The sequence below is a fragment of the Gymnoscopelus braueri genome (genome assembly GCF_963280865.1).
Source record: "Gymnoscopelus braueri genome assembly, chromosome: 5".
NCBI lineage: Eukaryota > Metazoa > Chordata > Actinopteri > Myctophiformes > Myctophidae > Gymnoscopelus > Gymnoscopelus braueri.
In genome coordinates, this window is record NC_137606.1 from 17,555,841 (window position 1) to 17,580,840 (window position 25,000).

General features: G+C 41.3%; 2 protein-coding genes across 2 annotated transcripts in view; both read left to right on the forward strand.

Annotated features, from left to right (window-relative positions):
* Window positions 1-1,823: 1,823 nt before the first annotated feature.
* Window positions 1,824-17,862, forward strand: pdcd10a (programmed cell death 10a). The gene is made up of 8 exons (XM_080428500.1): window positions 1,824-2,108; window positions 4,921-5,185; window positions 9,073-9,126; window positions 10,176-10,293; window positions 13,583-13,709; window positions 15,412-15,490; window positions 15,604-15,686; window positions 16,317-17,862. Exons 2-8 carry the CDS (start codon window positions 5,093-5,095, stop codon window positions 16,396-16,398), a joined length of 636 nt encoding a protein of 211 aa, XP_080284626.1. The 5' UTR covers window positions 1,824-2,108; window positions 4,921-5,092; the 3' UTR covers window positions 16,399-17,862.
* A 4,079-nt stretch (window positions 17,863-21,941) lies between these two features.
* LOC308085788 (cilia- and flagella-associated protein 337-like) overlaps window positions 21,942-25,000 on the forward strand; it is a gene marked incomplete at its 5' end in the record, with an annotated part of 47,951 nt that continues 44,892 nt past the window's right edge. The window contains 3 exons of the mRNA XM_080429097.1: window positions 21,942-22,022; window positions 23,252-23,569; window positions 24,250-24,423. Coding sequence (XP_080285223.1) covers window positions 21,942-22,022; window positions 23,252-23,569; window positions 24,250-24,423 — 573 coding nt within the window. The remainder of the gene's footprint in view (window positions 22,023-23,251; window positions 23,570-24,249; window positions 24,424-25,000) is intronic.

Below are 25,000 nucleotides of genomic sequence, written 5' to 3' on the forward strand. Positions count from 1 at the left end.
TATAAAAAAAAAACAAGCCCAAAAGAAGCGAGCCCTGTTCCGCCTCCGCCCTTTAAACGGATACAGGATAGGTGGGAAGTGGGCACAGGGATATCTGGGCAAAGAAAATGCTATTTTGTCCAAACTATTTAAAAAAAATGCTCTTGAGTAAAGTAAAGTATACATGATGTGAACATGCACAGTTCATCATTAAATCCTTAAATGTATCCTTCAACTTCTTGTTTATGCCCCAAAATGACTGGATATACAGGTTCAAATATATATAATATATTTTAACATTTTGGACAAAATAGCCAATTTTACATCGAGGTGCCCACTTATCCTGTTACCATTTAAACATGATATACATTAGCTACTTTTTAAATTAGAAAAATAATCTTGAAGACATTTGGGGGAAAAAATGGATTTTAAAAAACATTCAGTCATCAGTTTGGGGTTATAGGGACAAATACTGCATTTGGGGGTCCATGACATGACTTTTTTTGGGAACCACTGCATTAAATAATAATTAAAAAATAAATTGCAAACAAGCCCAAATAAGCCCCCCCCAAAAAAACGCAACCCGCAATTAACCAATATTTGCAAGCAACTTTACAGAAAACAAAGCAACCCCAAAGTAGCTTATAATAAGCGGACATGGCAACGCTGTCCACCAGGTCGCTCGCGGATCATTTGCTGCAGATCCCGCCCCCTAAGCGCTGATTGGTCCAGTAAATTAAATAAACAAAATCTACACAATCATGCTAATTATTTTCAGTCTATTTGCTCTATGACGAAAGCAATCTCCTCTTTCCTTCTGTTGCTAATTCCCCCTTTATTATTGTAATTTATTATTTTAAAGCCACAAGACATTGAAATGGAAAGAAAGCCCGATGCGTACTTCGTCGAGCGACGGTGTCGCGTCCCGAGAATAGCAGAGCTGTAGCCCACAACGCGTCGCGGATGTGACGCGTTGTGGGCTTGCAGGTCTGCTATTTGTTTCAGAGAGAGAGAGAGAGAGAGAGAGAGAGAGAGAGAGAGAGAGAGAGAGAGAGAGAGAGAGAGAGAGAGAGAGAGAGAGAGAGAGAGAGAGAGAGAGAGAGAGAGAGAGAGAAAGAGAGAGAGAGAGAAAGAGAGAGAGAGAGAGAGAGAGAGAGAGAGAAAGAGAGAGAGAGAGAGAGAGAGAGAGAGAGAGAGAGAGAGAGAGAGAGAGAGAGAGAGAGAGAGAGAGAGAGAGGAGCATTCATGGGACTTGTAGTACATTATGTCCACACCAAGCACACGGCGGCACGTGTAGTCGTAAGCGGAAGAACTACAATCAGTCGGACCTATGCGTTGTACCAGCTGACAGCCATGAAACAGTGTTGCCAGGTTTTGCGAACTAGATAAGCAACCAGGTCTGTGAAAACAAGCCCAAAAGAAGCGACTAGGCTACGGCTATTTGAAAATAGCATATCTACAAGCTCACAACGCGTCAGCTTGTACATCTGCAATTTTATAATATTAATCTTGAAGAAAATTAGGAAAAAAATGAATATTTTTGAAACATTTTAAGAACACAATTCTTGTATGGCATGAAATATTTTCAGATGGGGGTCCGCAGACAAATACTACATAGTAATCTGGGGGTCACACGCACTCTAAGAAATACTGGTTTAAACCACATTAGGAAACAAGACCAAATAAGCAACTTCACTTTGGAAACAAGCACAAAGAAAACCGCAACCAGTCTCACCACCAATATTTACAAGCAACTTTACAAGAGGAAAAAAAAGTCGCTTACAATAAGCGGACATGGCAACCCTGCTGTGAACCCAAACCCCGCCCACTGTGGCTCTGTTGGCTACAGTTTTGTCATGCAGTAAAGTAACTTCCGTGAATGAGACGCAGTCACTGTATAGATTGACAACAACCCAGCGAGAAAGCTAACCTTGTCCTTTAAATATCATTAATATTTGTGTCTTTCACGGCTATAATAACACTAGCATTTATTATTTTACAACCTCGAAACACGTGATAATAACACACAAACGTGACGAAGCGGAGTTGCTAACGTTACCTAGCTAACGTACGTTGGTTTACCTCGTACCGTTCATTCTATCTCCACCACTAGGGAGGCATTTTGGCAGGTAAGTAAAGTAAAGGGCAGAATGTGCATGTTTTCCCCCATAAAGCAGTGTTCATTTGCTTGACTAAGACTTAAAGACTAAAAGAGTAAGATTTTGATATTTAGTCGTCTAAGACTAGACTAAGACTCAACCATTTCAGAAGACTAAAATAGGTGTGTTATTCATAAGACTAAATCTGAATTTGCTGTCAAAATTAACACTGCCATAAAGGCCTTCTACATTACAGACATGACAGACTGGACGTTTAATATGGTGGAGTTGGATGGCTATTAGCTAACGATGATCTACCTGGTTCCTTGATAACAGACCCTGTCCTGTGTGTTGAAGAGTACTGGTACTGACAGTGGTGGATGAAGAAGTACTCACATTGTTGTACTTAAGTAAAAGTACCAATACCACAATGTAGAAATACTCTGTTGTTACAAATACAAGTCTGGTATTCAAAATGTTCTTGAGTAAAAGTACAAAAGTATTCTTATTTAAATATACTTAAATACTGAAAGTAAAAGTACTCATTATGCAGAATATCCCATTTCACAAGTTTCCAGATGTATAAAAATGCTTTGAAAAATACAATGTTTTCCATATAGTGGAGTAGAAGTAAAAGTAAAAAATCCTCACATTTGTACTTAAGTACAGTACTTCTTGAGTACATGTACTTGGTTACTTGAGGTGTTCAGCAGAGCTAGTCAGCTAGTTACTAGTGTAGACTAGTGCTTACATTACATATCAGTGGGTGTGTTGAAGAGAACTTTGTCCTTTTATGTAATTGCCAGGCAGACTGGTCATTTGGTGAGTCATTAGGTTGTAAGTTAGGCAAATAGGCACTGCCACTGACACACACACACACACACACACACACACACACACACACACACACACACACACACACACACACACACACACACACACACACACACACACACAGTACATAAGTAAGTGTCCCTGCCCTGTAATACTGTAATAACATACTGTAGTAATCAATGTGTAATTGAGGTGTTTAATGGTAAGTAGAATGAGGAATGAGGACATACTAGATACTATAGGTGTAGCTCAGTGCATACTGTAGCCTATCATGCAGCTAATGTAGAGAGAGAGAGAGAGAGAGAGAGAGAGAGAGCACTTGTCAGTTAGGCCTGTCAACAATTTTTACGTAATAGCAATTATTTGAGATAATCGCAATTATTTTTTCATAATCGTTTACATGTTGAAACATGTTCACACATTTTCAATTATATAAAAAAAAAAGAAATAGCAGATCTATAAGCTTACAACGCGTCAGACGTACGAGTGTACAAAATGTATAAAAGTATTACATATGTCAATAGTTTCTAGTTGCCTAAAAGGCTTCATAATGTTCAAATGTTCAATGCCAAACACACACTTAAATCGTTAACCGCAATTATTTGAGTGACAATTAATCGTCAACTTAAATTTGTATGGTGACAGCCCTATTGTCAATGAGATGAGAACAGGTCAGCTGCATCATTTGTTGCTGTATTTGTTATGGGAAGATAAAGGTGCATGTTTTGACTGTATAAAAACAACAACGCACTGACATAATAAACACATTATACAGTATGACCTTTCGTTAACTCTACATAAAGATCGGGTCTATAATGCATCATAACCGTATTTATAATAAGTTAATAGCGTTATAATACATATAACTTAGTCAGTTACTGTAAAAAGACATTTTTTTAAATAATGTGCTGTTCCACTGAGCTTATAATGCCTTATGACCAGCACTTATAATACTTTGTAAACCTTTGTTATAAGTTGTTATACATAATTATAAACATTTATAATGAGTGTGAAAAGGTTGGCCGATGGCTCAAGGCTCCAAAAGTAGACAGGTCCACCAATACAGTTTTCAGGTATTTTATTTACCTCCAGAAGATTAACAGACAGTGCAAGCCGGGGACAAATACAAAAATAAATGAGACTGGCCAAAAGCAAAGTTCCCAAAAATAGGAAATAAGGAATAAACACTTGGATCTGTGCATCTGCATCTGTGTGACTTTATCCATATTTTTTACTTTGACTTAGATAGCAGATAGCAGATATACAGGCTCATACATATACATGTTCATAGCGCTGCACCGAGTGCCGCGCTATGAACATGTAGATCTGCTATTTAAAAATATATATTTGAATGTGTATATATTTTTTAAAGGGAACCGTTTTTGACTCAAATCTTTGCTTCTGGGGCGGGTCTCTGTTACAAAATATTTTGAGATGGGGGTCCGCGGCCAAACATATATAATTTTGGCCCTTGACATGACAAAGTTTGAGCACCTCTGAGGCTCTGATATAGCAACATGCGTTTGCTTTCCATTTAGACCTCAGGTCTAAATGGGTTAACATTGAGACCTGGAACGCATCTGCACTTTAGATTTCTTTGGCTATTCAAAAATAGCAGATATACAAGCTCATAGCGCGGCACCGAGTGCCGCGCTATGAGCTTGTAGATGTGCTATTTTTGAAAAACCTTGAAGATTTTTTTTGGTGATTTTTTTCAACATTTTTAAGAATCGCCTCAGGTCTTAATGGGTTAAGAAAAACAACAAATCAGGAACTCAAGATGCTGCAAACCTTCCATGAAGGCCCTGGCAGCTCTCCCCTGATGTTGTCCCTGGCTGGCCGTGACAATGAGTGCTAATGAAGCCTTATAACTGCATCGCAATGCATGTTAAATGCCAGCATTATAGACCCCAACTTTTAAGTAAAGTGTTACCGAGTTTTCATATCCACCTGTTTGCTCTGACTGCTCACCATGTGTCTCTCTGTCTCCTCGTTTTTTCTTTCCCAGACCTTTGCCTGATCTCTTACTCTTTGAATGAGGTGAGATTGGCTTCAGTGGACACACGCACACACACACACACACACACACACACACACACACACACACACACACACACACACACACACACACACACACACACACACACACGTGTCCACACAGTACCGTTGACCAGACAAGGATGATCATGGAAGACATGAAGAATGAAGCTGATACTACTACCTCTGCGGTCTCCATGGCTCTCTACACTGTGATGTATCCAGTATTTAACCAGGTAACAGTAGAAGAATATATATTATAGAGCAATGCTTCTCAAGCTCACAACGCGTTACATTGTGACACGTTGTGATCTTGTTGGTCTGCTATTTTCAAATAGCCGATGTATACAGGGTTAAAGTGGATGAACTGATTTTGATGCTAGATTAGCACATTTTGCTGAGGACCACCTGGAACCCCCCCCAAGGACCACTTTGAGAACCACTGGTATAGAGAATACACACAGTAGAAATCTCATTGTTTCATGGGTTCATTTGGTTATATTTGTACACTCCGCGAACTGGAGCCACATGAGGGACCACCGAGCGAGCTAAAGCGAGCGAGTTGCCGTCCCGAACATACTTCGCCCATTCAATGATCTGATAAAACGTGATAATGTCCCATTCAATGCATTGATAGCATTCGGTGGGATAGGGACAGGAACGCTATGAAAAGTTCATGTCTCAATTATCCTGTGCAAAAATATTTTTGATTAATATAGCGATAACCAAAATAGGCATATCATACAACAGCTGGCCAATCAGCGCAAGCTAAAGCTGTATCAGCCCTTGGGGCTATACAGCAGCTGACCAATTGGCTCAAGCGTAAGTGTCAGCGTGTGCTGAATTGGCAGTGCGAGTGACCTTGCAGCTAAAGGAACAAACCATGTCAGGCGTTGATGATGACACTCGGCCCCCAGAATTCTTGGCTGATTCTGAGGCAGAATAATGGATAAATGTTCAGCACATTGACTGCTATCTTCCCGGGTGAGACATGTGACCCAACGTTTTGAAAGGAAGGTCTGTGACAGTGAAGTCACATTACAACTCTTGTTTGTGATCACTTTTCTGATGTGGTAAAACCCACCCATCTGGAACTTTGGGAATGAACATTTATAAATAAAAGTTACACATCTGCTGTCAGATGTAATAGTGTGTGTGTGTGTGTGTGTGTGTGTGTGTGTGTGTGTGTGCGTGCGAGAGAGGCAGGGTGGACAGGGTGGGGTGCCCACATGACATGAGCACAGCACACTGTCTTTTAGGTTACACCCTGGCAGAACGGAAATAACACAACCTACTGTAATTGCACATAACTAAAGAGCAACACACGTACAGTGTGTATATCTCTGTGCAGTACGTAGTATGCTTGTATTATGCATAATCGTTGCTGTCAAACATAAACCTCGTAACTCCATTAGGGATGCAGCAGAGCTCATTGAAAACTTTGTTATTTTCAAGACAACAGCTCAAACAAGATACTGCATGACAGCAGATAAGGACTTTTACTTGTAAGCGTTGTAAGCAAAAGGTGTTGAACTCCATATGTAGAGATAAAAAGCCAGTTGTATTGCTGTAAACTACAGTGATGTTTTCTTTGCGACAGTACATCCTCCTCCACCCCGCAAGGTGAAAAAGTCAGAGACGAAGACTTCAGAGTGAAGTTTTTTTTGCCTTGAAAATATTGACAGTGAAATCTGTTACATAAGGTTTGTGTTATTTACTTTAACCCATTAAAACCCGGAAAGCATTTTAGATTTTAGCTATACATATAGCAACAAAACTATTAGGATTTAGAACAAGTGGTTTTGAACAGTGGTTCTCAAAAATAGCAGATATACAAGCTCACAGCGCATCACTTAGTGCCGCGCTGCGAGCTTGTACATCTGCTATTTTTTTTATATAAAAACACAAATCTCCTCTTCATGGGGGGTCCCTGGCACAAAAGATTTTCAGATGGGGGTCCCTAACCAAGTATAATATCAACTTGGGGCTCGGCACGAAAAAGTTTAAGAATGACTGGTTTAGAAGGCATTTGTAGAATCGGTCTCTCAGAAATAGCCGATCTACAAGCTCAACGCTAAATTTAGGGGTCATTGATTGTTTGAGAATCACTGATACATTAAGTCCCAGGGTGTGCAAAAAGGATAGGGAGAGCAACGAGGCCCCTTTCCCACCAAAATAATTTTGGTTCTTTTGGAATCTTGGTGCTTTCACGGAACCGATTGTGAACAGTCTTGCGTTTCCAGCAGTTTTAAGCAGAACCATTGTAATTGGGGGTGGTAAAGCTCAGTGGTCGGTACTTGAGGGAGTTCCAGGTGGAACCCCCTCAAGGTTCATTGGTCATTTTATCGTCTACACAGGCTTTTGTGAGCCCCCCAGACAGTTTTTAAGTTGCTTGATTCAGTATTTAAATATTTGATCAGACACGCCACCTTCCTATACAAACCCATTATAACTTCAAACTCCATTTGTAACATGTTATATTCATCAAAAACACCCGTCCTTGGTTCTGGTGACTCATCCTGCCCTCCTAATACATGAGGGGGCCGTGTTTTTTCGATTACTTTTTTCATTTATTTAATTACATTTTTTAACAGAAAGACAATATCAGTCACCAGAACCAAGGAAGGGTGTTTTCAATCAATCTAACATGGTTAAAATGGAGTTTGAAGTTACAATGGGTTTGTATAGGAAGGGGGCGTGTCTGATAAAATGAATATCAAATATCTAAATACTGAATCAAGCAATCTTAAAAACTGGCTGGGGGGCTCACAAAAGCCTGAGTAGACGATAAAATGAAATGTCCCTTTAATTTTCTCTCCTAATGGTACCAACATCAATACAGCATGGACAAAATCTTATCCAACGACAACAAAATATTCAAAATAGTCTTAATCTCGTCAAACTGTGGTCCGTGGCTCAAATACCGAATAAATAATGGACCTTGATATGAAAAAGGTTGAAAACCACTGGTATAGCTGAACGGTTAGAGAGCACACCTGGGGAGCTAGTTTCCCGTTGGAAAAGGGACCTGAGTGAAAATTGTGTCCGTGTGTGTGTTAAATTTGTGGGTGTGCACTTTTGTTTGTCCCTGCCCTAATGAGAAGTTTTCTAGACTCGGGCTTCTTTGTTATGCCGCAGTGCTTATGCATGCACTTTGGTAGTTAGTCTTGATTTATGTATTTGTTTATTACAGTGGTTCTCAAAGTTGAGTCCGGGCTCCGGGGAACTCCAGGAGTGCTTGAGGGGGTTCCGAGGTGTCCCCTGCAAAATGTCTTATAGTATAGCATCAGAATCAGTTTTAACCACTGTAACCATATATACATCGGCTATTTGAAAATGGCAAGTTTTCAACGCGTCACGTTGTGAGCTTGTAGATCGGCCATTAACCCATTAAAACCGGGAAAGCATCTGTGTCATTTTATATGCAATATATTATTTTATACTTCGGATATTAAAAAATAGCAGATATACAAGCTCATAGAGCGTCACTTTGTGCCGCTTATTACACGGCTACTTAATTAATAAATTAATAAATTGACCCAAAAGTAACAACTTTTGCTTACGGCAGTGTAAGTAAGTATAAGTAAGGAAGTGTTGATCAAATAGAATACATTTTTGGTGACTGCATTGCATTTTTTGCTTCAAATGTTTTAAAAAACATTCTTGAGAGCAACGTTTAGCTGTGAATGACATGGTGTGTGTGTTTGTTTACGTGGCTGTCATGTTGGATTCAGCATAAAATCAAGCAGCGCAGGTTGATATGAGCAGGTGCTCTGAGACTTTGATTGGACAGAGGTCTGTTATTGAGCTCATCGGTCATTATCCAGAAATAACACACCGATTGACCAATCAGAATCAAGCATTCAACCAAGCTGTGTAATAATATAAATGAAACTATACAACATATCTTAGTAGCGGGACAAAATAAAGTTTATCTATACGGAAGAATACATAAAGTCACCCAAGTACTACAGTGTAGTTGCCCTTTCGAGCAACCACACTAATAAAGTCGCCCAAGTACTATGAAAACTAGTGAAGTACTAGAAGTACTAGAAAATGAGCTCTGAAAAGAGTTGAGCCTAACATGTCTGTCTGCGGGTGTGTTGTCTTTTATACCTTGCAGTTGGAGAAAGTAAATTTATCAGCAGCACAGACCTTGAGGGCAGCCTTTATAAAGGTAAGGACATTTATTTTTTCTTGTTTGTTTCTATTGTTTACAGGGCATGTCTTGCAGAGTGTTGCTATCCCCTACCGCACCTATTCTTTTTTTTTTTTTTTTTTTTTTATCCCGCGATTTTTGTAACCCATTTTTTTCACCCGGTGCCAATTTCCTAAGTGATCCTGGGCACTACACCAGCCCTACACCAGTATTACACCTGTCACCCCACAGTAGGGAGGCCAGGGCCGAGCTCATGCTTCCTTCAGGTATGAGAGCCAACTGACCTTCTTGTCACCTGACAGGGGGGAGTTTCCCTGGTTGGACGTAGCGCGTGGAAGGAACACGTTATTCCAACCAGTTCCCTTCCCCTCCATCAGGCGCCCCGGCTGTCATGGGGGAGGCGGTATAGTGACCAGGATTACTACATGTTTTTGTGAGGGTATTAACTACCCTAGGAGACACGGGGAGAACATGCAAACTCCACACAGAGTAGGCCCTTTCGCCAACCCCACCTAGGGTATGGGCGCTGATGACGCGGAGGAGAAGACACGCCCCCAGTGCCCACAGCGTCCCCGGCGGGAATCGAACCCAGGACCTTCTAGCTGTGAGGCGACAGCGCTACCGACTGCGCCACCGTGCCCCCATGCCGCACCTATTCTTAATGTGTTGTGAATGTTAATGTGAATGTGTTGTTGAGTCAAACCTATGTCTTGCTGTGTTGCTGTCTTCAGGGTGATAAAGACCCCTCGGCTTCACGTCCGGATCTCATCACCCTGTAATAATGAGTCATTAACAACATCATACCATCGATATAATTCACCAAAAATATAAAATAGGGCCTTCATTTATGAAAAAAACATAAAAAGATGAAATATGGGCATTCAAGGTTTCTGCTCGACTGTGTGTGTGTGTGTGTGTGTGTGTGTGTGTGTGTGTGTGTGTGTGTGTGTGTGTGTGTGTGTGTGTGTGTGTGTGTGTGTGTGTGTGTGTGTGTGTGTGTGTGTGTGTGTGTGTGTGTGTGTGTGTGTGTGTGTGTGTGTGTGTTGTCTGTGTGTGTGTGTTTCCAGGCTGAGAAGGAGAACCCGGGGTTGACCCAGGACATTGTGGTCAAGATAATACAGAAGAAGCAGTTGGAGATCAATTATACGGAATCTCTGCTTCGCATGGCCAGGGAAGATGTGGAAGGTAAGGGGACGGTTAGGGAGACCTGGTGTGCATTCCAATGGATTTAACGCTTCCCCAATGGTGCTCATGTATAACCTTGGTGGTGCCATTGGAACGTGCTGAACTGAATAGGAATGCAGGATAAGATGGTTGTCATGAATGAGCAAGACCCAGCCCCTGAGCTCTGATGTCAGGAGCTTTGTTCCTAATACCACACACTCTGATGCACTGATTCTCTACCTCATAGCGCTATGAGCTTGCAGATCTGCTATTTTTGAAACATTGTGAAAACTTTTGCAAATTTTCTGAATATCTGAATATATATATATTTATTTTTAAGCAAACATTTGTAACTCAAATCTTTACTTCTGGAAGGGTCCCTGGAACAAAATATTTTACAAATGTTCGCTTAAAATACATATATTCAAAGATTTGCACACATTTTCAGGATTTTGTGCCGCGCAGCTTGAGCTTGTATCTGCTATTTTTGAATAGCCAAAGAAATAAAAAAAATTACACACAGATGCGTTCCCGGTCTTAAAGGTAGGGTAAGTGATATTTTTTGGTTAAAACAAAAAGTATTTTTTTAAAAGGTTAAAATACTATATTCTGATAGTAATCATTGCTATAGAGTGTTTGTTCAGTAACAGGAGTCTCCCCGTCTCTCCAGCTCTTTAATAAACAGAAAATAAATTTTTCGGTAGGTGTCAAAATCTCAGCCAATCAGGAGAAAGTACCAATTTTTAAGCTTAATTTGTATAGTTTTCAGTTCCAATTTTGCATGCTAATTTCTTAGTGTCATCACTTGTTTAATCTGTATCCTGATTGAGTTCTCTGTCCTGGTTGGATAAAATTGGAAATGAAACTGAAACTGAAACGAAAATGCATTTTCTGTTTAATAAAGAGATGGAGAGACAAGGAGACTCCTAATACTGAACAAACACTCTATAGCAATGAGTACTATCAGAATATAGAGCTATTTAACACTTATTTTAACCAACGCAAATCACTTACCCTACCTTTAATGGGTTAAGACATGAACTATAATGTGTGTGTGTGTGTGTGTTTTTGATGTTTAAGCGAGAGAGCGTGACCTTAGCATCTGCCTTCCTACAAGCATTGTTGTGTGACAGTGTTTAGAGACGGATCATACACACTTTGTGTAGGTGAATATAATATTATATCAAATGTTGTGATCCTGCAACGCATTCTCACCAGAAGCCTATATATAGCCTATATAGCTTACAATGTGTGAATCCTCTCATTTAAAAAATATAAAATCTCCGTTGCTATGGAAAACAAAGTTCTTTGTATTGGTCATTTTTTAATGGGCCACGCAGCAGACAGACGTTCATCCATTGTAAATAGTGCATTTGCTTATTGATTGATAAATTCACACGTTTCGATTTAACGATTATAAAAATGTTTAAGAAAATGGACATCCCTATTGCCTGAAGCATTACATTCTCACTCCAAGACGCAAAATGTGTCCTCCCTCCCAACTCCTGAAATACTGCCGCTCGGTCAAAGGTCACGCCTTAGGGTGAGAATGTGTTGGGTATGACGCATCTGCAGTGTCCTACCGCACTACCCCATCAGTCCACTGGGTGGAACTGTTTCTCCATTAATGGACCCCTTGTCCGCCAGCCACTCAAACGTTCCTTCACTCCCCTCTGTAATTGAATTCCCTCTGCCATGTACTGTGATTGATGGTAGTAATGAATACACACACGCACGCACACACGCACACACACACACACACACACACACACACACACACACACACACACGCACAAATTCCTTGAGGCGGGCGGAATTTAAAATATAACTCCTGTATACTAGTTTGAGGCACATCACGATTTCTACCACTGTCACTTTGATTGATGTTGTGTGTCTGTGTAAATATCCATACCTGTATGTATGAATATGTAGACATAACATGCACAAATCATATGTGTGTGTGAGCACGTGTATGTGTGTTTGTACACCCGTGTGGCTGTGTTGGGGGACCGCTCATGTTGGTGATGAAAAGTTAGTATTTCTGCATAGACTTTTGAGTTGACTAGTATTTTACAGTAGTATTATACGGAACAATTTTTGTTACACAGCTGCAATTCTTTGCATGTTTGTTGGCACTATGTCAGTGGTTCTCAAAGTGGGGTCCAGGGTTCCATTTGGTTCCATTTGTATACCCTCAGAGTTATGGGGGTCCTTGCAATTAACACATCGGGTGCCAAACACGGTCTGAACCGTGTTTTCAGTCTTTTTGTTTTTTTTCCCGTTTTTTTCCACACAGGAGGGGCTGAAGCAGCTCTGGAATCACCCACGGTGATTCTGAGAAGGAAGGGCCTTATAGATCACCGTGCCAAAAAACATGGCTCCTCATCCGCTTCCGTTCTATCTCCTTCTCTAAAACCCCTATAACTTTTTACGTTGGGGAAAACGACTCATTTTGTATGCGCGATCGCTGCGCCATTGTGACCCGCGTCTAAGATGTTATCGTTCCAGGCGTTAGCCAGGACCATCGTGCAAAATGCACGCATGCTTTGTTTCACATGGATTGCTCGTCGTGGAGTCTACAGCTTAAACAGCGCCGCACAGCTCAATGGTGAGATTTCTGGCACCGAACGTAATCTGTTATTATAAAATTCTGGCACCGAATGTGTTAACTCATTCACTGCCAGACTTATTTCTGGCTCTGTTTGCCCACTGCCAACGATTTTCGTTTTTCTTACCTTCTCAACTGGTCACAGAATATTTGTATCCAGTATGATCGATCCCAGGACGGTTGCTAAGCACGGAGGGTAGTGGAACCCAGCAGCACAGTGGAGTGCTGCCGTGGAGAAAAAAATAAAAACTCACCGCGACCCCCCCCACTTCCCTTCTTTACAGGCTGTTGAATATAGCATGTCTCGCCAAAATGAAGGGGGGAAAAAAAGAACTCAACATACAGCTGATTTCCCAAAAAAGGAAGTGGATGGGGGGGAATCACGTGATATCCTGGATCTGTTCGACTTGAGGGTGAAAATGGTCACTCAGGTGATAGACAACAGCGCCATCTAGTGGATCCCCCCCCCCAAAAAAAGTCATCATGAGTTGTCCTTGGCAGGGAATGAGTTAAAAAGTGTGAGAACCACTGCACTATGTCAGATTTTATATAACAAAAAACAAACAAAAAATGGCATACCCGCAATGCTATGGGGGTCCCTGGAAAATCACAAAGTTAGAGAACCACTGCACCGTGTCAGTCAGCTATCGAAGTCTCTCACCAAGAAGGGCTGTGGTTTGTCTCTCCTGTGGGCGTGTCCAGAGTTCCTGATTGACAAGCGGCAGGTGGAGTTCCAGGAGCTGAACGACGGGGCCAGAGCTCTGAAGCACATCCTCAGCACCATACCTGACCTCATCCACGACAGAGTGCGCTTCCTGCAGACCATCAAGTGAGTTGGGCCTGTCAACAATTACACATTTAAGTTGACGATTAGTTGTCACTCAAATAATTGCAATTAACGAATTAATTGTGTGTTTGGCGTTGGACATCGGAACATTATAAAGCCTTTTAGGCTTCATAATAGAAAAATGCACAGGGCAGATATGACAAATAACTGAAATATACAAAGAAATTATTGACATATTTAATCATTTTATACATGTAAAAAAAAGCTGAAATAGCTGATCTGCAGGCTTACGACGCGTCACTTCGTGACGCGTCGTATGCTTGTAAATCAGCTATTTCTGCTTTTTTAATATTTGACAATGTTTTAACATTTTTTCAACATGTAAACGATTATGACGATATTGCGATTATCTCAAATAATTGTGACAGGCCTATCAACAATTATTACATAATCTCCTAATCGCAATTATTTGAGATAGTATTATTTTGCATAATCATCATAATCGTCATCGTTTCCATGTTGGAAGAAATCGCGGAAATAGCAGATCTGCAAGCTCACGACGTTATGTTCCAATGTTCACTGCCAAAAGTTAATTATCAATGATTTGTATGACAACTAATCGTTAATAACGTGAGCAATAGTGTGTGTGTTTAACCACTTTCACCCTGGCATCGCTATTTTTGGCATAATCTTTTATAGGCAAAATAAAATCAGAACTGTAGCATAGAATGGTATAAAATGTATTGTATAAAATAGAGCTTGAGCGCTTATGGGGAATGATAATATTCCAACACTTTCCAGGACATAAGTTCAGGGTATTTGAGATATCCTTGTTTCTAAATCTAGCTGACATTGAATGAATAACAGCCCAACAACACGTCACTATTGTACAACAAAGTATAAATGAGGTTTTACTGAGCGTACACAGACACAGCTCACATTGTGTCACTGTCTTCAGCATTGTTCGGCCGAGTATGGCAAATGATTTAAATTCTCACTTTCACCCGTAGAGTATTTTTATACGTATATAGTATGTTCTTATATTGGAATCTCCATTAGCTAATTCTGTGACGTTAGCCAGTCATCCTGGGGGTCCTAAACACATTCTATAAAGGATGACAACCAGTTGTTATAACATTAAGGCATTTCATTACATGCAATGAGACATGACAACCAATATAATATTCAAACTAAAAAGCCGTCAGACGCACGCACGCACGCACGCACGCACGCACGCACGCACGCACGCACGCACGCACGCACGCACGCACGCACGCACGCACGCACGCACGCACGCACGCACGCACGCACGCACGCACGCACAGGCACAGAAATAATGTGGAAGTTTCTTAAAGTTTCATTTTTCTTGCCCTACTTCGTCATTATTTTGATCAAATTCAATAGTCGCTCCGTGAGGCGTTGCTTATAGTAAATTCCTTGCCGAGCTCAAGGCTTAGGAATGAAAAAATAAAAAAACAATTTCAAAGGCTACGCTCAGAAACTAAAGCTATAAAACCGCAGATTTATACTGGAGACGAGGGGGGGAGAAAGTTAACAGTTAAAAAGAGGATCTGGGGGGTGTTTGTGAATGAGAGAGAGAAAACAGAGGAGGAGAGAGAGCAGAGTAGTAGTTTCAGGCTATCCTTCCGTAACAAATACTGCCTGATTTTCTGATTCTGTAATCTCATACTGTGTGTGTGTGTGTGTGTGTGTGTGTGTGTCTGTGTGTGTCTGTGTGTGTCAGAGACATTGCCAGTGCTATAAAGGAGCTCCTTGACGCAGTCAACACAGTCTTCAGGAAATACCAGTATCAAAACAGACGGGTGAGTACCTACTCGCGTGAGCGCACAGCCTCCTTCACAATCAAGTAGTTACACTTTTGAATGCATGCAACACACACACCTGTGCAGTAAGTTGTCTTGTGTTTGTCGGGTAGGCCCTTGAACAGCAGAAGAAAGAGTTTGTGAAATACTCCAAGAGCTTCAGCGACACGCTCAAAACCTTCTTCAAAGACGGAAAGTAAGACGCAGTAAAATGGCTTTCTTCTTTCTTTCTCTCACTCATTCTTGATCTTTCTGTGTTTTTTTCTCTCTTTTCCACTTCTCTCGCTTGGTGTCTATGTATAATCTGTGTGTCTCTTCCATTACCCTCTTACTGTCTTTCACAATACCGCACACTTAACCATGTAGTACATGGTGTACCTATTGTGGGCACGTCATTATAGTGAAAATCATTTTCCAGAATTAAATAAGGAAATAGCGAAAAATATCAGATCTGCAAGCTCAGCACGTCGCCATTTGACGTGCTATTTCTAGTATATAGGGCATAAGTTGTTAAATGCATACACATAGCAATACTTCAATGGGTTTTGTGCACACTCACTCCCAATGTCAATGTCAAGTAAACGGTTGTCGGCTGATCACAGGCCTGCTACACGTCAAGCGAACCGCCGCTGCATAATTCCCTTGACCCACTTCCCGCTTGAAATCGCTTGAAATCGGCTTGTACTCTCTCAGGCCTGACACTCTCCATCCCAGCCAGATCAAAGTCTTGTCCCCAGATCAATCCCAGTATCTGTTGCCATGGTTTTTACTGCTGTTGTAGCTGACACGCATGTCCCCCCGTGTCTCTTGTCACGCTTGTTTCCAGGGCGATCAGCGTGTTTGTCAGTGCCAACCGGCTCACCCACCAAACCAACATGATACTGCAGACCTTCAAGGCCGTGGCATAGGATCCGGAGAGGACGGACGCAAGCACGCACGCACGCACGCGCACACACACAGACACAGACACACACACACACACACACATACAGATTTGCCGAGGCTTTTATCTGAGAATATATTTTATCAGCCTTTATAAATTGTAAAAACTTTTTTATTAATTATTTTTGGGATGTATAATTTATCATTTTTTAAAAAAATCTTTCAGGAGGGCGATCAGGTAGCAGGAGGTTCAAAGCGAATCATTGTTATGAAAACGCCAGGGAATTTAGAAAAGAAAAAAAAAAGTTTCTTTTATGTTTGTTCTTTTATCATGCCTTGACAGCTGAGATTCTTAAGTCGTTCTTGATTTTCTTTTGCCTCTTTTTTTCCCTTTCTCTCCTCCTCCTTCTGTTTTCTTTCCCTTCTCTCTCGGTGGATTGCAATACCACGCACGGAGGCCATCAAAAACACTACCAGTTTTATTGTTTTTGTTTGTTGTTTGCTTTTCAAATTGTTTCCACTTCACAGTCTGCTGGCAGGACATGCAGCCAAATAAATAGAAAGTCAACTTGGACATGCCAGCTTACCGAACATACAAATATACAGCTTTACTTTACATACCAATGGTTATATGGACACTGATTTATAGCTGGGGAATGTGTATCTGTCATGCCTTATTTATACTTAGTTGTGCTCCTGTGTCGTGCACCGAAAAGACACGAAACGATGCACAAACGAGTAGTATTTTTCCCCCCTTTGCGTCCTGTTTTAGCTCTGCCTCTCTGCGTATCGCCTGTCTCACCTGCTAGCCTTATACTGTTGGCATGAATGTAGACACATGAAGTCTATATACGTTTAACAACATGGTGGGAATTCCACCCTGTGTTTTAGGAGTTAGACGCTGCTTTGTTTAAACCTAAATCTGATGTAGCATAATAATGTTTACACGCAAAATGCATTTGACTACAGGACTGAATGTATATTAGCACTCTCTCTTTCTGTCACTCTCTGTCTGTCTGTCTCTCTCTGTCCTAGTCCCAGTATCGTTGCTGTCGGGTCAAAACCTCATATGTCCAAAACGGTTCCTTTTTATTATTATAAAAAAAAGAAAACAATTAAACTAGTGAAAATAGCTGATGCGAGGCGTTGTGAGCTTGTAGATCTGTTATTTTCCCTACTTTTGAGCGAAACTCTTGTATGATGAAGAAGGGCAATAACTAACGAAAAAAATTAAAAAGTATGAAGATGTGAGGTTTTTGCCCGACAGCAACGATATGTTACTTGATGATTCTCATTTTGACCCTCCCTGAAGTGGGCATGCACACATTCCTCCAACCAAATGTAAATAACGTAGACTTGGACTTGTGCTTTTGTCTCGCACTCTGACTTATAAACAATGAGACATGACGACGTGTGAGACGCTTTCAATTCTGCAAAGTGTTCAGAATAAAACAAGTTCTGTCATTTTGAGAACGGATTTTTTGCAAAAACTGGGTCTCGCTTCCATTTTGTTCTGCCATTGTTGTGCGAAAGCCATTCACTTCCCTCCTCTTCAACTGTATCTCGATCTTTTTTTCTCCTCCCCAGTACTTAGATCCTTACCACTTTCTCTATTACAGCAATATTCATTCTTCTCCCATATATAATGGCTGATTCTCCACGGTGGATTTGAGGCGGGCTATTTTAGGGTTCTGTACGGGCTTCTGCCCGCGCTGCTGTAATCCAATTGTGAAAGCGTTAATTTTTAAAAGCTTTATTATTGAAATTGCTGAGACCTCATTTTCTGATCCTGTCGCCATTGATGAACGCTGTAATCAGCTAATTCAAGTTCTTCCAGGCCATTAAGTCCCACTGAGGATTTGGTCTCGGTCACTGAAGAGTTGAGAGAGAGAGAGAGAGAGTGGAGAGGAAGGCCAAATGTTCAGTGTGTGCGCATGTGTGTGTGTATTGTATGCCTGTATAAAGGCACAGGCATTATGTATCAGTTGAATGCATCACTAAGAGTGCTTGACTGTATTTCTTCCTTAATTAGCCTCTTGATAGAGTGTGTGTGTTTGCTGTGTGAATGTGAGACAAATCGTGTGTGTGTGTGTGTGTGTGTGTGTGCGTGCGCGCGTGCATGTGCTGCTGTGGAAAAGAGTCAGAGTTTGGACAGCCATCCTTAAAAAACGTATAAAAGTTTGTGTGAGTTTGCTGTTTAATGTGGCCTGGCCAATGACTACATGGCTGTTTTATTGGTTATAAAACATGTCACCTTTTTATGAGTGGCAGAAGAATAGCTTACCATTGTTCCTGTGTATTAGATAGAACTACATACACATCGTAGCTATTGTGTGTGTGTGTGTGTACGTGTGTGTACGTGTGTGTACGTGTGTGTACCCACGTGTGAAGGAGGTAATTATACCTTGTTCCAACTTAAGACAAGCTCCTGTATGATGCACAATCTGTGAGTAGAGTAAATAGGCAGGCACACACACACACACACACACACACACACACACACACACACACACACACACACACGCACACGCACACGGTCCGGACACAAACAAAACCCTTTCTTACTACTTGGTTGCCAGGAAACTTAGCCAGAGGCTTTGAGAGTGAGGGCTAATAAAATCAAAGAATTGTGTGTGTGGCCTCTCTTTACCACTGTCTGGGCTACTGGGGGCAGTTAACTCCCTGGGAGTGTGTGTGTGCATGTAACAACAGCCACAACTATTTGTGCCCAAATGCCTCTCGGACGCCACCGGCTGAGCCTTGCACTGGACTGAGCCGTTGCACAGTTGACACACCACCTGGGGCCAAGCAGACCCATCAGAGACTGTCTGGCCGCTTTTTGAATTGTCATAAAATAGGAAAGGACACGTTCGACTCTGCTTACTCAATCTGGCCGCCAGCCTCGAGACACACCGCTTGGACGCTGATGAAATCTTGTGTGCCCACCCAGGGCCAAATGGAGCCAGGCGGAACCTTTTGGTATGAGTTGTCATAAATGTAGAAATGGTCCAATTTCGGCTGTTTTCTTTCAGTATCCCTGTCAGAGTTGTTCTTATTATAGTGGATAGTATAAGTTGCCAAATATAATCTGACATGCCAAATAAGAGCATGTTTAGTGATAATAGTATGGGTACCTATTTTCTTTCTGTAAATGCCTACCTGTATATGTGTATGTACAGTATATATACCTGTACTGTATATACACGACACGTACATGTGCATCTATACAGGGAATAACTATGCTTTAGTGTTGCAATCCTATTGTATTTCTTTTAACACTTTTTTTACAGGAGTTTTTTGACATACAAGGTTTCCACCCGACGGTGACGATGTTAGCAGGAATGTGTTTTCGCTGTTAGTCCCAAGGACACTCACTCCTTAAGAGCTGTCTGTACTCTCGCTTAACCACTTTAGCCCTGTATTTCATACTTCAGCCGTTCAAACATTGCTGATCTACAAGGTCACAACATGCCCTATTGCGAGGTGTTGTGAGCTTATCGATCGGCTATGAATTTCTTTCCATTTAGAAAAGTACAGAAAAATTGTTGAAAGTTTTTGAAAGACATTTTTGCCTATAATGACATACAGTCCAGAAAATAGGGAGTCAAAAAAAAAATCCATGCTAATACTGTGTTTATGTGTGTATTTACATGCAGTACTAAATCACAGTTCTCCGACTTTGGTCTTTAATGCCCATTTTCTATCATATACTGCACCTTAAAGTTTATTATTTGAATTATTATTATATATTCGTCTGCTGTTTATTCTTCCTGAGAATAGACTGTCGAGGACTAACAGGCAAATCCAAATAGCCTATAATGACATGTCCAAAAGAGGGGGGTTCAGGAACTTTGTACTAAAGCTATAGGAGCTGCAAAGAATTTGTCAACTAACACTTAGCAACCATCATCTGCATAATTTGGGGAGGGGGGGGGGGTGTGTCCATTGTAGCCCCTTGGAGGCAAAAAGCACTGAGCCATAGGAAATCACTGTTGAAAAATCAAAGGCAACTCTTGAGCTTGAATTAGCTGTGTGCCGGTGTCGCGCACCGAGAATATCAGATATACAAGCTCACGGCGTATTTTCGACGCAGCGCATTGTGAGCTTGTAGATCCAGTGGTGGAAAAAGTACCAATACTGCAATGTAGAAATAACTCTGTTACAAGTAAAAGTCCGGAATTCAAAATGTGCTTGAGTAAAAGTACAGAAGTATTGGTATCAAAATAACTTACTTGCTTAAAAGTACCAAAAGTAGAAAGTACTCATTATGCGTCGCATCGCGACTCATTGTCGAGGGGCGGCCATAGCTGAGTGGTTAGTGAGCCCGCCTAGGGAGCCAGAGGCCCTAGTTGCCCCAGGTACGATTCCAGGCCAGGCCAGCAAATGTGTCGATTACATGATATTTGTCCCTGAGCAAGACTCTTAACCCCTAATTGCTCACAGGCCCTCATTGGAAACAAGACCGCAAGGACTTTCATGAACGGACCTGTTAAAGGAATTATCCTTATTGTGAGCTTGTAGATCGGCTATTTTCAAATGGCCGAAATGTGTATAGGGCTGAAGTGGGTAATGTATGTTTTGTAATAATAATCAAAATCTACAAAGTAACTAGTAACTACAGTTTTCAAATAATTGTAGTGGAGTAAAAGTACAACATTGGCCTCTGAGATGTAGTGGAGTAGAAGTAAAAGTACTGAAAATTGGAAATACTCCAGTAAAGTAAAAAAAATCACAAAATTGTACTTAAGTACAGTACTTGAGTAAATGTACTTTACAGCACTGTGTAGATCTGATATTTCCGCGGGCGGCCAAGTATAAATGAGTCGGTACACTCTTCATTGCTGACATGCTTGCATGCTGTGCAGCGTCAACAATAGAGTCCTGTAACCATGCATGTGGTGTGTATGGGTCGCTATGATTATGGAGCCATGACAACCTGCTGTAAAACAGGTATGGAAGGTCAAGTCATTAGTGGGATTATGAGAGCTGTGTATGGATTGTTTTCCCCATGTGACACCTAGAGATGCGGGGGAATTTACACAGCAAAATCCTCAGTGTTAACGTAACCCAGAGAATGTTCACATGTGCATAACAACCCATAACAAGGTATTATAAGTGCTGGTGATGAAGTATTATAAGTGCTGGATGCATTGTAAGCTCAGCGGAATCAGCACATTATAACTACCATAACCTACTCGGTAAATAAAGTGTCTTTGTTATAAGTTGTTATGCAAAATTATAAACATTTATAACGAGTGCTAGGAAGCCTTGTAAGCGCATTGTAATGCATTATGACATGTGATTATAATGCATTATAGACCCGACCAGTAAAGTGTTACCCAACAATTTTTAAAACTGTGTCTTCATAGTTGTGGTTATAGTTATAGTCCTTTGTGTGACTGGCCCTTTAAAAATGCATCAATGAACACTGAGGATTTTACTGTGGTGCTGTTGACTCTACCTAACACACACACACACACACACACACAGACGGTGCAGTCGTGACCTTGTCTGGGACACTGGCTGATTGAGAGACAGCTGGTCGTAACCCTGAGCCCCAACTGTAACCATGGGAACCAGGATGGAGGTGGGACAGCTTGAGAGCAGGCTAAGCGTGGAGGACTATGAGAACCTGCAGAATATATTCTTGGTGAGACCCTTTGTGTGCGTGTGTTTGTGTGTGTGTGTATTGTTCTCTCTGTTTATCTCCCTCTGTATGACTCAGACTCACTCCCGAGTGCACAGATTCTTAAAGTGGGGTCCGGGGACCCACACAGGTCCTTGAAGGGGATTTCAGGAGGGTCCCCTTCAAATTGAGAAACTGTTTAACCACTTTAATCCGATTTAATAGTCTGGCAATTCGAAAATAGCTGATGTAGTAGCTCGTACATTCTAGATTGGATATTTTTGAAACATTTTAAAAAATCTGGGAAAATGTGGAATTACATAGCAGCATAACTATACAGTGGATTTGGAGAACAAGTTTCAGCAATAGTGTAAATTACCAGTAAACTCTAAGTCACTTTCTGCTCATGACCCAAAAGAGAAATTTTGTGTCTCCCCAAGACCCAAGCTTCCAAAAATACATCATGAATATAATGTACTTAAAGAGGTGGTGCCATGGTTTTGCACTTTTTCTGTTTTTCATGTGTCTATGAGGTTGATAGAACTTCATTAAGTCCCTGGTGGTGTTTTTATGGTGTTTTATGTCTTCTCTGACTATTTTGAGTTTCTTCCTGGAGGCTGAAACCTTGAGGGTCAAACGTGCCAATAGAAAAACAGCACTTTAATGACACAGTAAAATTATACCCTCCCCCTCATTATCATAACACAACAGGTGTGGGCATGAGGAGGAGGAGGGACTAGGACAGGTGGGTTATGCTAAGGTGGTGGAGGAGGTGCTAAGGTGAGAACCAGGTATACTTAATGAACTGGAGGCGTGTCCACATAAAAACATAATTTTAACACTTTCTGTACACTTTTTTGAAAAAAATCTTCCTCCTAGTATAACCATAATACCTGATGGTTATGTTTTGGGGGGGGGGGGGGAATCACTGAAAATCACGGCACCCCGTCTTTAAAGGAGTAGTTCACCCAAGTTCTATCAATTACACACCCCATGAAGCATTGAATTCATGGAGACCTATTTTGTTATATTATTTGAACATTTGTGAAACTTTTTAGACTTTTTAAAAATGATTTCTGTTGTTGAAAACAAATGAATAACTTGTAGGAAAAGTTCAAACAGACGATATTCACTCGTGACCAATAACAACAGGTCCGTGGCCCCAAAATGGGCCCGCAACCCTATGTTTATGAAACACTGGGTCCAACATGTTTCTCAAGCATTTGATCTGTTTATTTATCTTCTGGACCAAGGATCCAACGGGCGTGCCCGGGTCACTGTCCAGAGAGGAGTTCACTGAGCGCGCGTGCTCGTCAGTGGGACGCGGCTCCGGGGAGGAATATGGCCTCCTGTTCGACGGCGTGGTTCTCCTCACCCAGGAGCGCCGTGGCTTCCTATTGGATGGCGGAGATGCGAGGGAGGGGGAGGAGGGGCATGTGGACTGGGAGGGCTTGAGCTCCTTCCTGCTGCTGGAGCTCTCTGACAAGGCGGAGCACGCCAGAGCCAATAGCGTTCCTCGCTGGAAGCCGCCGCGGACCGTGACCTCTCCGCACCGCGACCCTGTTCAACAGGTATGATGTTCCACCGACCGTCCCCAAGGGATGGCTTTCACCACAATGAGATTTATTTTGGGAGGAAACGTTTCCTTTTTTCAGAATGACATCATATCAGTGGTGGAAAAAAGTACTCAAATGTTTTACTTAAGTAAAAGTATCAATACTGCAATTTAGAAGTACTCTGTTACTTAAGTAAAAGTCAGAAATTAAAATTTTACTTTTGTAAAAGTACAAAAGTATTGGTATCAAAATGTATCAAAGTACTAAAATTGAAAATAGCAGATCTACAAGCTCACAACGTGTCGCGATGCCGCGTTGTGAGCTTGTAGATCGGCTATTTTCAAATAGCCTAGGTATAAAATGGGCTAAAGTGGTTAATGTATGTTTTATAATGTAATAATTTATATCTGCAAAGTATCTACTAACTAACGTTTTCAAATAATTGTAGTGGAGTAAAAGTACAATATTTGCCTCTGAGATGTAGTGGAGTAGAAGTAAAAGTATTACACATTGGAAATACTCCAGTAAAGTAAAAGTACCTCAAGATTGTACAGTACTTGAGTGAATGTACTTTAGTTACTTGGCTTTCACCACGTTGAGATTTGTCTTGGGATTTTTCAGAATGACATAATGGTATTTGACGGTATAAATTAAAACCAAGTTGTGTAATCTTCTTGTCCTGCGGCCCGGCTCAGGTGTTGTACCTGCATCATTCAGGGCGTTACCTGTCCGTGAGTAAAGGGGCGACCCTGGTGCTGTGGGCCGGAGAAGACCTCTCCCCTCTCCAAACACATCGACTGCACAACAACTCTGTCAGACCCAAAGACCTGTGGGTGACGGACATGGTGCTGCTGCACAATGTACACAAGGTAAAAGGCCTTTTAAACGGTTGTATCGAGTGATCTGTGTGTGTGTGTAATAATTCCAAAATAGTGAAAATAGATCTACAAACTAACTACAAAAATAGATCTACGAGCTCAAAACATGTTGCGATGCGATGTGTTTTGAGCTTGTACAGTAGCTCTGCTATTTTTTATATTTTTGTGAGAGTATGAAGAAGTAATTTCCAAAAAACTAACAAAAAAAACTATAAACCTAAAAAGTTATGGAGATACAAGGTTTCTACCCGACGGCAATGATATCCATAGTCCAGATTCAGTCTGGTCTGAGATTTGCAGTGCTGGTTCCTAGTAGTCTAGGTGTTGTTTGTTTCACGACCGACAGACAAAGGGGACTTTTTGGGGCTCTGTTCTTGAGTTTGCAATGCTTTAAATTTCAACACCTCTCTCTCTTTCTCTCTCATCTGTTCTTTTTTCTTCTGTCTCCATGCAATCTGTCATTTTCTTTCTTCTCCCGTTTACTGCTCTATTTCCCATGTGCTCTCAAATGCTTTCACACTCACGCACGAACGCATGCATTAAAGCATGCACGCGCGCGCGCACACAC